Source organism: Netta rufina (assembly GCF_964035555.1).
Source record: "Netta rufina genome assembly, chromosome: 4".
In the NCBI taxonomy this organism is placed as follows: domain Eukaryota; kingdom Metazoa; phylum Chordata; class Aves; order Anseriformes; family Anatidae; genus Netta; species Netta rufina.
In genome coordinates, this window is record NC_140127.1 from 21,399,208 (window position 1) to 21,413,708 (window position 14,501).

The following is a 14,501-nucleotide window of genomic DNA, read 5'->3' on the forward strand; positions in this document are numbered from 1 at the left end:
TAAGAAGGTACATAGCTTGTGCCTTAGACCAATTAAATAATATATATATATATATTCTGCATCTGTTTCTGAGTAGCAAAAGAAATGCTATGAATTGAAAATCTGTGAAAAAAGATCACCGGACTACAAAAACTTATCTCTAGATTGCTAAAAACTTCACAACCAGAGCCCAGCTTTTGGTGAGAGCTTTGAAGATGATGCTTACCTATAATGATGGTATTGAAGGACACCTGCTCCGCATTTTTCCCATCATTATAAAAGGCCAGATGCCAGATGCCGGAATCCAAATACTGGATAAAACCCGCTTCGTGGAGACTGACAGACCTCGTCTGCCGACCCGCTCGCTCCGACTCGAGCAGGTTGCGCTGCTCCCGTGCGATCAGCCGGCTGCCGTCCAGGAGCTCCACGAAGTCATACTGCAGGGGGGAACAGAGGGGAGCTTGACATACAGCTGTGCTCATCCTTATAGCAAGGGCTTTTTCGGTGACATGAGTGCAGGCCAGTGAACCCATTTCACACACTGGGTGGAGGAAAACATCAGCTGAAATAAATCTGCAGTCACCACTGCCACCCGACCTACAGGTGAGCGCTGACTTTCCAAGCACGTTACACGTGCATGGATTAACAGTAATACCAACCACCAACCATCTGTTTGGCTTTTCATTTATTTCCATGTTGAGGATTAAATTGTCTGCTCAATCGCCATTTCACACAGTTTGGAGTTCAGAAAGAAGAAGAGGAAGAGCTTTACTTCCACTCCCTCTAACAGAAGCCCAAAATAGGAAAAGGAAAGCATAAAGAATGACAACTACTGAAAATGACAAACTGACAAAAAATGGAGGTCCCTCAGGTCAACGTGTATATCATTTTGCTGAAACATGAAGTTCAAGAGCATTACTGCTTGTGGTGGAGAGTCTCTGCTGGCCCTGCTGAGTCTGCTCACAGACTCACTCCAATACACGTTTATTGTACGCGGGGAAGTGTTACACATAAACCTTCAATCTTTGCAAGTGTTTGAGAACTCTTTCAAATGGAATTACATCCAGGGCCTATTGAAGTAAAGGCCAGGATGCGAGAGCACTGATTCACCCGAGCTAGGATAACATCGGTTACCAGGACCAGAACATTGGTTTTATGCCCTGACTTGTGGCCTTCAGAAACTGTGCCTAGGACAAAAGAAAACACGATAGCCTTTGTCCCAGCATAGGGCTTAAGTCCCTGTTCTCTTCCTGAAATTGCAGGCTTGCAGGTCAAAATTCACTGGTATTGTAAGAATGTTCCTCCACAGTAATCAGATTTACCTTCCAACCATTCAGGATGTGAAAGAAATGCATAGTTACTGTGCCTCTATCAACACCTGAGACACCTTCCCAGCTATGTCTGAGCAAGCAGAACAGAACATAAATGTGATTAGTATGTGTAGGAGCCAGTACCTTGATGTGCCGTCACTTTGTACGTGCAGCACCACATGAAAATGAATGCAACTGTTTTGGGAGAGAGCGATTATTCAAAACCAGTCAACATTCTCATTTGTCAGAGAATTAAATATTTATATTATTATGCTTGAGAGAGAAAAACAATTTTGTATTTTTTTCCCTCCCACTAGACTCAAGAACACTTCTTCCTGCTCATGCTGTTCACTAATATTTTTAAAAAGAGAAAGCCCAGGCAGTTTTGTGCTTCAACAAGTCATTTATGGACATTAGGAGTGACCTTGTAATTTGTACACTGCAGAGGGTCATTTTTATGTAGGACAATTTCAGCTAAAAAACATACTTCTGATACAGGAGCAAATGATTACACTACCTGATTGACCACAAAGAGTATATTAATGGCTGATGAGCACAGTACAATTAGTGATTTTGTATCTGTAACATAATAAGGGCAGATGTTGTTACCAGAGCACCATTTTAGACTACATTTTAAAAGCCATACAGAGGGGAATTTACTGTTCAGTCTGTCCCCCAGCAAACAATAATTGATCTTAACCCTTTTAAAGGCCTTTTTTTTTTTTTTTTTTAATGTAGGACAGAATAACAGAAACAGACTGGGAAAAACAATTATCTTCATAAGCAAAAAACATACTAATTTTATTTCCCTCCTATGATGCTAAATTAATTACCTTTATATTGAGTCTAAATGTGCTGATTTGCCCTAGTACTCCATTCAGTTTTGCTTTAAACCAAAGTCCTTTTTTTATTCTTAAAGTCTCTTTAAATAAACATATTGATTCTCTGGCTGCAATGAAACTGACATTTTTAGAAAGTGTCACAAAGACTTTCAGGCTTGCATTGATTGGGTTCTGAATGGACAGCCACTGTCAATTATTTCTGGTTGATTTATTTATGATTCCCCAGAAAGAGAGAACTATGCATCTCAGACTGGTCTGTGACACACACAGAGGCTGTGCTTGAGACTGATAATAGGTACCTAAGGAGAACAGAGAAACAAAACCAAAAACTTTGTCCTGATTACAATATATCGAAAATGTTTCCTACATGCTGTATTCATAATATTTTGTACCGTGGGAGAGAAGGAGAATTAATTTTGCTGCATTGTGTTATTACGTTGTGAAGAAATACTAACAAACTAATACGAATGGTTTCGATACAGCCCATCCTGTTCCAAGACAGGGCTGTGAACAGGGCTGAGATTTCTCCCAAGCTCATTTCTGGCATTCTTTCATTATGGCCATTACAGTGGTAGGATAATTAGCATCAGAAGGTCATGCAGCTATGGAATGAAAGACTCCAGTTTCGTTTTACTGTTTGGTTTAACTGGATACAACAAAGACATAGATAAACAGGTGAAGGGTTTGGGAAACAGAAGTGGAGGAAGTGGAAAATGTCACATGCAGGTTTTGCATATGGAGAGGAGGCAGATTCTCATCGAAGGACCTAAGCTTTAAGGAGGGAGCTAAGGAAGATGGTGGTGGTAACGCACGCAGGGTATCAAAGGCGTGTGAGCAAAGATATTGGAGGGGGACAGCTGGTACAGAAACTTTATGAACGCTGGCAGGGTGCAGGTAGTAATCAGTTCTTTATTATTTGACACAAGATCTGAAAATTCAAACACTGACGTTTGAGAAACAGGCAGCAGTTGCTCATTTGCATAAATTTTGCTATTAGCACTTGTCACTCTGTGACTTGGAGATAAGAGTAGATAGCATTCAAGAGACGCAAACATAATGTGATATATGTATGGGTGAGATCCTGCTCTACGAAGTCCTCATGAAACAACCCTAACTTTACACATCTAGAGAAGGGCTCTGAGCCAAGTTGTATCATTCTGGAATGAGATCAGGGAGCTACGGTAGACAGTTCTTAGGAAATTTCAGTTCTACGATTAAAAAAAACACCAAACAGCAAAAAACAAAAAACACAAAACAAACCCCATCAAAACGAACAAAAAACCCAGCAGACAGCATTAAGGCACTCAACAAAACCATGGCAGCTCGACATCAGCTGTGTTCTTTGCCATTCTGGCCTCCCCATCTCAAAAGGCTACAATAAAACTGGAGGAGTTCAGAAAAGGAAAAAGATGATCAAAGGACTGAAGCGGTTTTCATGCAAAGAATGATTGAACAGGCTGGAAAAAACACTAGTCCTTCAGGACACTAGAGATCTACAAATCATGGGTGAGATTGAGAAGAAATTATTGGGAAAATCTTCACTGTCTCTTCCAAAAGACTGCCAGCTGGGTGTCAAAGTAAAGCTACAGCGAAGCAGTCTCAAAACACACTAAATATATCATGCGAGACGTATAGTTAAACTGTGAAACTTCTTGATGCAAATGTCACAGATGCTAAAAGCTTCCAGGGGTTCAAAGGTAACCAGGAAAAAAAAAAATCTTTCAAAGGTTATAAAATATAAAGACAGGACCTTTGACTCAGGAAGTCCTTCAGCCTTAAAATGCTGGAGGCCAGGAGTGTATTCTAGGAAGAATAACTACAAATCTGTCATGCTGCTATATTAATCTCTACAGATCTGCTAATGGCCAGTGTCAGAGACAGAATATTGAGTTAGATGGGCCTTTGATCAGACCCCGCATGGCCATCCGTGTGTTTTTCTAACATGCTCCTATGACCCTTGGAGCTTATATGAGTAAGCTGCCTCACCCAAAGAAAGGATGCCGCACAATTAGCTGGTAGTCTGCCACTGCTGGCTATGGCTGGCTCACAGCGAAGAACTCTGTCAACACAAGCTATGAGGGTTAGGGGAAATAAGAAAACAAAGAACAGATTCATGCTTGCAGCCCTCTCAGTGTTCCATTTCATTAGATGTCCTTTAGCCTTAATCCTTTATTTTCTATATGTAAGCTAATTTGGCAAAATATGTGTTTTACTCATAGAAGCTGCGTCTTCATCATGAAGACCCTGATGAGGACTTTGCTTTGTTGCAAAAAGGCTTAAACTGTTGAGAAACATTTCACTCAACTCTTTTTCCCCCACGTGCAGGTACGTGGCTATCTGCCCCCCTACCCCTCCTGCTCCAGCTGCTCATTATATACCTGTGTTTTCAGGAGATTACATAAAGATAGTTAATCTCTGGCATCTAAACCAGACATGACTGGAGTCAGGCCTTAAAAACATTCTAATAAACCCTGTACCCTAGGGAATCTTCAGCAGTCCTACAAGTTCACCAGGGCTGCTAAGTAAGCATGCCTAATTTGTCAAGGTATCAAGTGTCAGTCAAATGGTTTGTGAAAAATACTCTAATTTTATACCAGACAAAAATAGGACAAGAGAGCTTGACCTATATCCTGGGAACAATATATCCAAAAAGTCACAGAATCTACAGAAGATGTAGTAGCAGGATTTGTGCGTGTTTCTTTCTGTTTTATCATACTTAAACGTGGATAAGCACTTGCATAGCAGGAATCCAAAGGGAAAGGAGTCTGTGCAACATCGATGATGGGAAACAGATTTAGTTATCTTATTTTTCAGAGTTTTTGGATATAGGGCACCCCATCTCAATCTTTTGCCAGGATAAGGAATCAAGGAAGGATCATTTCTCACAGACATATCTACTTACATAACTTCACATATAAATGCAAAGTCCAGATCAGCTTCTTCATTTTTATTCATTCTTGCCACACACGTATTTCCCTAGCTCCTGTTATTATTGTTATCACTGAGATGGCATTTGTATTCCAAACCCCTATGTCCATTGGCTGATAACTCTCTGAATCAATTTTCTTTGAGCTAGAATTTCTCATGCTTGTTGTCAGCCTAAGGGTGGGTGTTCAAATGTGAAGGTCTGAAGAAAATCCATGTAATAATTTTTTATGAGGACTAAATTTTTAAATAAACATAAGTGCATTTTCTGCATTCAATAACTTGTTTGTAGTTTAATGGAAACTAAACTAAAAACTCAAGCTAATGTAACATTTGGAGATTTTAGTTGCAAGAAAATCCTTTGCTGGCTCTTTCTACATAATTTGTGACAAAATTTCGTATGAGACAGTACCTGCTAAAAAGGTGATATAATTAGGAATATTTCTATGCTCTAGGTCTTTTAAAATTTATGCCTAAAGAAATAACTTTCAGTAATATAACAACATATTAATCAAAATGAAAAAATAAAGATCAAAGAGAGAAATTGAAATTTGCAGTTTTTGAATTTGAAGTTGCAACTGTGTATTGGGTATAATTAGCCAAACTTCATTCCAACTATCCCATTAGGCTAGTATACTGAGAGCTGTGTTCATGGCAAATCTATACACTTAAAAAATCGGTAAGATATTGCGTAATTCTATAAATGGGGTAGAAGTGCACGAGCTCAACTCCCTTTTCAAGTGGAACAATGGTTCAGAGCCAGCACTTGGACTACCATCCAGCTGAAAGCAATCTGAACGTGGAGGATCTTAAATCTTAAAAATAAGATCCGAATACAATTGATTCCAAAATACCATTTCAGACAATGCTTCTCCCTTCCCCCTGCCAATCCTGCCAGAAGACTATTTATTCTTTTTTGCTTCAACACTTCTCTAACTATGGATAAACATTGGTTCTTTGTTACTAGGCAAGAGCATAATCACATGCAGTAAAGTCTCGCTAGAAACCTTTTGAGGAGTGAGCAGAGTAAATCCTTCTGGGACACTTATGAACAGTTTTAAGACAGTTCAGCTGTCTACTGAAAACTGACACTTTCACAACCCCAGTTCACTGTATCTTCATAAGCACATATTACATACTTTTCCTTTTATGTATTTATTTAGTGAACCACCAAACTGTAAATGCTGTAGTATTTGCTTGGAGCGCAAACTGAAGTTTCCTTAAAATATTCTTTTCTTTTTGCTTGGAAATTTGGCAAATGCAACCTTTGCCATGCACACATGACCACATGTATGACCATAGGAAACTGCATTAGTTTGCTAATTTTTTTTTAAGGATATGTCTATATCCTTGAGAAGAAAAAAAGTACATATAAATTCTGCATGAAACAATCCCATATGTAAAGCATCATCACTGCACACAGCATTCATGCAGCTTGTAAATAAGAACCTTTCGCCCACCCCCATTATACACTTTAGATCCCACCACTTACGGGATTATGTATGTTTTGGACATCACATGAGATCAATAAAGTATAAAGATTAAAAATCAGCAAAATGGAAAAGCATGTTATCCCGAGGAATAAAAAAAGATACAAAAGATACAGACTATCAGTTTTCAATAATGTACCATACTTTTAATGAAAGCAGTTCTCACCTGAGTATGTGAAGGTGGTAAGCCTTTTCGGCCGTATACTCCGATCAATGCATCTTTCTGAAGGGATATATTGAATTTTAGAAATTGTGGCTGATCAATGAAGAGTTGTGATCTCCAGAAAATCCCAGGGGGTACTTCTTGTATTGCTCTTCGGCCTATATCAAGTTCTCCAGAATCTATAGTGTTGTTTTCTTGTGCAAATCCCCCTAATTTTCCTGACAGGTTAGAATAATAAGAGAGAAAAAATTAGTATTCTTTTTCTGTTCTCAATCACCCTTCATGTGAACTGTCAAATATTTAGAACCACCTCATAAAATGCTACTTGACAATCTTTCTCAATGTAAGGTCCCAGGGAGTTCACTGATTGAGAACTAACAAAGCAAAGACAACACAAGTATCTATCAAGTAAAAATACTGCAACTTCCCTGAGCACCGGCACTACAGAAACTGCTTTGGGATCTACACTAAACAATTCATTTTTGTCAAGTGTTTCAAAAGACAGTGTTTGCCAGCATAAAGACTTATTCTAAAAAAGTATAAGGAAAAAGGGAAACGCAGCAGACAGATTTTAAGATAAACAGATAAACCTAACCAGTCAAGAGAACTAATACACACAGTCTTCTCTAAATCAAATATTCTAGCATGTATATACAATCCTAGCAATGCCTACAGATCTGGTTCTCTATTTTAGGCTTCTTTTTTTCTCTCCAAAAGGAAGGCAATGTTTCTTCCTTTGTTGTGCCTATATCCTGATGCCTTCACTCCCCATAAAGCCTAGGTCCTCTGTGCTCCCTGGCCTCAGCCCCAAGCTTGTTACCACCTTCTTGACCATGCTGTCTCCTGACTAAAATGTGTAGTAACATGTCAAAGTCTGGTACTTCCACTGTCTTCCATATTACAAGTAAGTATTTACCCTGAAGACCAATTACTAGGAATAAGAACATAGTCCTGAAGGGTATTAATGATTTTGCTTTAAGAAGCATTAATGAAACTATCAGTTAGCCTTAGAAGCCAAGAGATGATGCTCTGGAAACACCCAGAAGTAGAGAGGAAGATGCTAATGTGCGATTTTGAATGCTAACACTGAAAAACTGGATTACCAGTTGTGGCATTAAAAAGAACGTCACAAAATTCACATATCCACTACAAACACTTTTTATTTGAGTGGATAAGTTGCAAGCAAGAAAGACTGTATTTACAGTACAGCTCGGGTGCAGAACAATATCATCTGATCTGCAATAGTCTGTGACCTGCCAGTGAAGCGCTGTCAAGTAAATGGATGGGGCAGAACTGTTACAGACCAAGCTGATAACTCTGCAAGGCACTGGGCTGCATGCTAGGGATAGCACAGGTCTGTGACAGCACTGAGATCTCCACATTGTCCCTGGCTGCACTGCACAGGCATACTTTAAAATCCGGCAAAGATTATAAGCCTGTCTTGTTCACTAGCAAACAAATTGAGGCTTAGCTGTAGGAGCATCTTCCATCTGCTAGACTTAAAGGAAAAGAACTAGTAAGACTTACACACTAAGAAAGTGGCTTGAATGAACTGCCACCATCCAGGTTTAAGACTTGGGATGGCTTAGTAAAGCTTGCATCAAGCTTGTCTGTGGCTGAAGGCTCAGACCTGATGCCCAGGCTCAATATCCACGTTGTGTGGCTGCACACAAGTGCTCTCTCAACCTGGTGCCAGGGTCAAGGCCTACTTTGACCCAACGGCAGCAGCGCTGTCAAATCTAGGCTAAGACAAAAAGATTTGCCTAAGATCTTGCCTATCAACACCTGCCAGCTCTGGACTATGCAAGCAATGCCACATTTAGTCAGCTAGCTCATCAAGGTGAGCCTTGTGTGAAGCAACATAAAGGAGAATGGAAGTGTAGTCACAACCCTGTAGTCAGCTGTGTTTTTTACCAATTCACTTCCTTTCTTCAGCAGGCAGTCTATTATAAGGACTGAACTAAACCCATCTGAATGTGATAAGCATGTTCAAGAGATGCTGGCTTGTTTGCGTACGAGTGTTGTAAAGAAGTGACAACGCTCTGTTGCTGCCCTGTCGTCTATGTTCAAATTCTACATTATTCATCATTTGAGTGAACAAACTGACACAACCTTTTTGCAAACATTTAGACTTGGAAAAAAAAATGATTAAAATCTGAAATGCCAGGTGAGGTCACAGATTGATCCTCACCACTTTTTGTGCATCCCAGATGAGGAGAGGCCGCTTTTGAATTAAGCAGCTACAGAAGCACTACTGAGAAGCCTTGACTGGGGGCTCCTATCATCGTCAGGGATACGCCGCAACACTGCTGCAGTCACTGAAAATGTCTCACTTACAGGATCATCATATTGATCAGCGTTCTGCTTTCAAGAGACAGTGAAATATCTGATCTTGGAAGAAACATTTTTTTACTCTTTTCAGGATGACGTTGATGCTTTTCTAACTTTGGAGTTAACCTTTTGTGATATTTATACATTACGCTAGAAGATAGATCTCGATTTACTATTTCAGTTCATTTAAAGGTATGTTTCTTACAACTTCAAATTGAAGCGTGCTTTGTTGTATAAATTCAAGAACTGATGGCTGGTAATCACTAAACAATAAATATTTGTTTGCAGTATTGATCTACAACTTCCCCTATTTGTATATTTGAAATGAAAAACAGTGACCTCTTTATACCCGTAAGAAAAGATGAACTAGATAGCTAGAACAAGTGCTCTTTTTCAAACAAATATTTTGCCCAACGTGTCAGAAATGGCTATTACTGGACTTCAGCAATTATCCTTAGCAGGTAATGATCTTATAGGCTCCCATTTTCTTCATCAAAAATGGTACTTTTACTCTGTAGCCACATGCCCCTTTAATGCCAAACTACCTCTCTCAAAGTCATCACTAGCTTTTTGTCCTCCTAAGAACAGGGTACTAACTATTCTTTTTCCCTCCTGGGGAAAGAGGAATAAGAAAATGTTAGTAGTTTCATAATTTTCTTTTCACATTCTAAAATGGTACCAGTTCTTACACAGAGCTTTAAGTCCAAAGCTTTAAATCCAAATATGAAATGTCACATTCATTCACACAATTCCATAATGACAAAATAGTCCAAAGATGAAACCTATTTTTAAAACAGCTATCCTCCTGAATATTTTCCCTTTCATTTTACTTCTCTACCACAAAAAAATTATTCTTTTCCAGCCCCTCATGAAAAGAAAATAAAAATACCAAAAGAATTTATAGGTAAATAATATTTATATCATAATTTGTACTTATGTTGCTAGAAGTACTATTATTTAATCTACAATATACATTATTTTGCTGTATCACATACTATACATCATTATATTGAGTACTCATGAGATAAACAATCCAATGCATTGCAGTTAATTAACAGATAAAATATTTGTTATATTTCTTATTTGAAAATTCTGTTTTGACTGTCTGAGGTTAGAGTGGACAAAATCCTGAGCTGAACAAATATTTAAAGCAATAAGCAAAATTCAGTTATTGTAAAAGAAAAATAGTTCACAAAATTATGAAAATTACATGAAGCCAAACTCTCTCTCCTTATCTGCAAACATTCTAGGGATTCATACACAAGATATTCTGTAAAGAATTGCGTATCCATTACAGAATGAAAATGAATGCACAACCAAAACACAAAAAAGCTGAACAATAATAGCTGTATAGTGTCACATATAATATCATTTTCCATCCTTCATAGGCAGCACTAATTAAAATATTAGGTTGCAAAGCTGGATTTACAGACAATCAATAGCATATTCACCCATTCCGTTGAATAACCTTGTATTCAGATCTTTTTTTGTGAGACATCACTATATATCCTTCTGCAACAACTATTTCAACAAACAAAATCAAAATACTCCTTAAATACATACTTTTTATAGAAAAAAAATCAATATAGCATCTAATTAAGAAGTTACTATACATTCAATTAACATGATACACTGTAAACAAAACAAAAAAGTGCAAGGCATCTCAGTTACATTTCAGTCAGTATACTCTCAAAACCTGCATTTAAGTCACCCAGAAGAAATGCCTTTTTTCCCATTCCCTTTTTTCTCCCTTGCATTTAAAAACATCAACAACAATGACAACAAAAAACATGTTCAATTAAGCATAAATTAATAAAGGGTATTTCTGAACTGCACATTGATTTATACAACATAAAATAAATACAGCAACATATGAGGTGTGAGTAACTATTAGAGCACTATGGTTAAACAAATTTTCAGCTCTGTGTTTTTTAACCTTTCTTTTCTATTGCCTAGCTATAAAAACAAATGAAGCACTGATACACTTCAAATGAGTGGTGGATGTGATCAAGCATGGCTTACAAAGTATTTTGGAAAACCTAAACTGAACTGCCCTACAAAATTCATCATCTCTATACAAAATGCATATTCTTATGCTACCTTATGCAGCCATGAATCATGCCTGTCTAGATAAGCAGGTGATAGGTTGCCAGCAGCTTACTCTTCATACAGAGAAAAGCATTGGGAGAGAAAGAAAGGGAAAAAAAAACACACCACTAAAAAAACAACTAACAAACAAAATCTTTGGAAAAGGCTTGTTCAGAGATTCAAGCTTCATTTAACAAATGATTTGCATCTAAGGATGATTTAACATGCTTTTACTGTCAGTTTATGACTAGCTATTTCTAGGTAAACCACAGCTGAATTTTCTTCAAGGGTCGTAAGAATGCGTTTTAAAGTTTAAGCTTTACTAATTCATCACACAAAGTATCTGTACTTGTGAATGGCAAATGGCTATCTAGGATCTAAGCCACCCATTTAAGGGCTATGATTTTCTGACCAAAACTGGCTCAGGACTATTCAAAACTTACGTGAGGGAGACTCAAGAAAAATTAATGGCCCCCGTAACAATGAAAACTTCTCCCGTCTGAATTGGAGTATCGAATATTACTGGGGGCTGAAGAGTTGGGGAGTACTGAAAGCTGTATGGCTGCCGAGGTATCAAAATCAAGGCCTTATTGATTCTTCCTTACAGTTTTCAGTAACTAGTGTGATAGCACAGGGGCCCCCTCATTAAATTTCCTACCTAGTCATCACCACGCTTTGCCTTCTACTTAACTTTCCTTTTGTGGTTTAAAATGTGTATTCTTTGGTCCATCTGTTGCTTAGTATTGATGTATGCTGATAAATAACCACTTACTATATTCTGCAGAGGATAGCATTTTAGCAGTGGACAAAATTAACCCTATTTTCTTGTATAGTGTTTAAGGACATAAGGAAAGAAAAAAAGGATTCGATGTATTTGTTATTTCCATTTATCTTTGAGGCACAGTATAACAGCTTTTAATTTGTAAAAAAAATAAAAATGATGAAGGGGAAAAACTAATTTATATTTATAAAATATTTACAAAAATAAGTGTATATTTTAAAAAAATATGTATATTTAAAAAAAATAATCTTGGCTCCTCAGAGCAGAAGACAGCAGGATGATGAGCTGTCACTGCAGCATCAATATTCATTAACCATACAGTAGCTTTTTGCTATTCATTCAAAACAAGTAAGAACACAGAAAGAGATAATGAATATCTAAGTGCAAGAAAAAGGCGGTAGGGTAAAGGAAATGAAAAAGGAAAAAGTCCTACTGGAGAAGTTTCATATGCTTAAAAAGATGTGAGAAAAAATGAACTGAGCTGTATCATTTCTATAACTTGGAGCTGTGATAACTTGAAAATTTTTCAAGATGTCAAGTGCTGGCAGAGGCTTCCTCCTCCTCAGTGGTAAGGAGGTCAGCTCTACCTTGCGAAAGGGAAAATGGATTTTTCTGTAATGAAGCAAATACCGCATTCATCAACCATTTAAATCAAGTTTTCCATTCAAAAACTATTGATTTTAAAGCCTCTGTTAGCCAAAAGTGCACAGGCTCTTAAATGTTTTGAGAATCTTAAAGGGCAACATGAAAAAGGTCGATAAAAAATAATCCCTTTATGTGGTTTGTATTTTAAAAGCTCCTACAACAAAATTAATAAAGTTTTTTTTTTTTTTTTGATTTTATATATTGGCTGGATGATTCAGACTCAATATTATACGCTAGACATTTTTAGATAACAAATGAACATAGTACACATGACCTATTATGTTTCAGAGAGAAATAGAAAAAAAACAAAACACCCTCATTATCAGAAAAAAACAAGAGGCATTCTGTAGCAAGGTCATCATGCCATAGGAAGCTCCTTGGTCATGAGTTGACTTCTACACACAGCTAACAGAGAAGCTTTGAAAAATATGCAAATCCCCTTGTGGAGCCTCTTCTGGTGCTGATCCTTTAGAAAAGGGTTGATTATGTCCCTCTGTCGCAGACAAGGCTTTGGTCTGAAGACTATCCAGAGCTCAACAGGACTCCTGAAGTCTTAATCTTGTGTCAAGTTCCCCTTATGAAATAGCGTGTTCTGTCACCTTGGGCACCCTGGCTTTCCTGTGGCCATTTCTGCAGCCTGGGAACCCTCAGGGAAGATGGTCTGAGCCAGCCTCAGCACCAACTTGCATCCTCCAGGGACCCCACAAAAATCATTAGGTTATAAAGAATTTTGGAGTAAGAGGTTTTACTTTTTTGAGCATGACAAGAGGTTTTCTGTCCATACCCAATACTGCTTGTAAAATCCCATAAGAAATTTTGGTTGACAGTCAGCTTTCCTAATAAGATCAAGATTATCACTGAAGACTAATAACTACCTTCACATGTTAGGTTAGGTATTCTTTCCAATTGAAATACAACTTCTGTTTCATATCTGCATGCCTATTTTGAATTACTGCTATTTTCAAAGGTTCTGTACTTCCATTTAAGTACAGAGTTTTGAAGGAAAAGTCTGGTGATGTAAACCAAACACAAAGAAAGGAAACGCCTTGAAAGGAGGAAAGGAATTGGTGTGTTTCACTTACCATTTTCTCCAGCAGGTACTGTTACAGGATGTGTTGGCACAGTATCAGAATTCACTTTTCCATTCTCAAAGGTATCGTTTTCAGTTTGCTGCAACTGCCAGTTGAGGCCAAACAGATGCATTGCTGGTGGTGAAGGATACAGGTTATTTGATGCTCTTAACCACAATGACAAATAACATAAATAATGGCTTTCCATGCTTTGCAGCAGAACAGAAAGTCATACATTAAAAAATTAAATTACAGGAACAAGCATTCAGAGACTAATAGTTCAACTTAGCAGTGGCATTAAGCAATTACTACCACTGTCCTTTAATGACACAGCGCTTTTGGTGAATACAGCTGACAAAAAGCTCACCAGTCTCATTTTGAGTCTTTTACTGGTCCCAAATCGATGTTTAAAAAGATAGGCAGTAATTATGCCCTTTCCTCTTTTTTTTCCATTTTTGATCCTTCTAAAGAGACAAACCATTTAAGTGAGCTCCTAAGTGACCTACTGAAATAAATGATTTCTGCAGCAGATGGATCTGTTCTGGTTAGCCGTGAAGAGGAGAGGAAGAAGGGTGCTGTGGGCATTATAGGGCTAACACATGACTTTACCACTCCTTTCCATGCTGTCACCAAGACCCTGTGAAACCTCAAGTTTCGTGCTAATCCTGTATGCTAGTCTACAGCACAAGGCCAGGACCACTAGTAGGGCTGGAGACAATGGGTATTATCTGCTGTAGTAATGACAATGTGCAAGGTAGGTTTCAGAAGTACTTCATTCTCCATAATCCCCTTGGAGATTGTCCAAAGCCACCTGGATGTGGTCCGGGGCAAGCAGCTCCAGGTGGCCCTGCCTGAGCAGAGGGTTGGACCAGATGGG

At 38.1% G+C, this 14,501-nt stretch overlaps 1 protein-coding gene across 4 annotated transcripts in view; it reads right to left on the reverse strand.

The window, feature by feature from the left end:
- Positions 1–14,501, reverse strand: part of TENM3 (teneurin transmembrane protein 3) — a 430,195-nt gene that overhangs the window by 86,666 nt on the left and 329,028 nt on the right. For all 4 annotated transcript variants that reach the window (XM_084286636.1, XM_084286635.1, XM_084286634.1 and 1 more), the window contains 3 exons: positions 13,637–13,759; positions 6,713–6,927; positions 206–416 (listed from right to left, as the gene is read on the reverse strand). In XM_084286636.1, the coding sequence (XP_084142762.1) occupies positions 206–416; positions 6,713–6,927; positions 13,637–13,759 (549 nt within the window). The remainder of the gene's footprint in view (positions 1–205; positions 417–6,712; positions 6,928–13,636; positions 13,760–14,501) is intronic.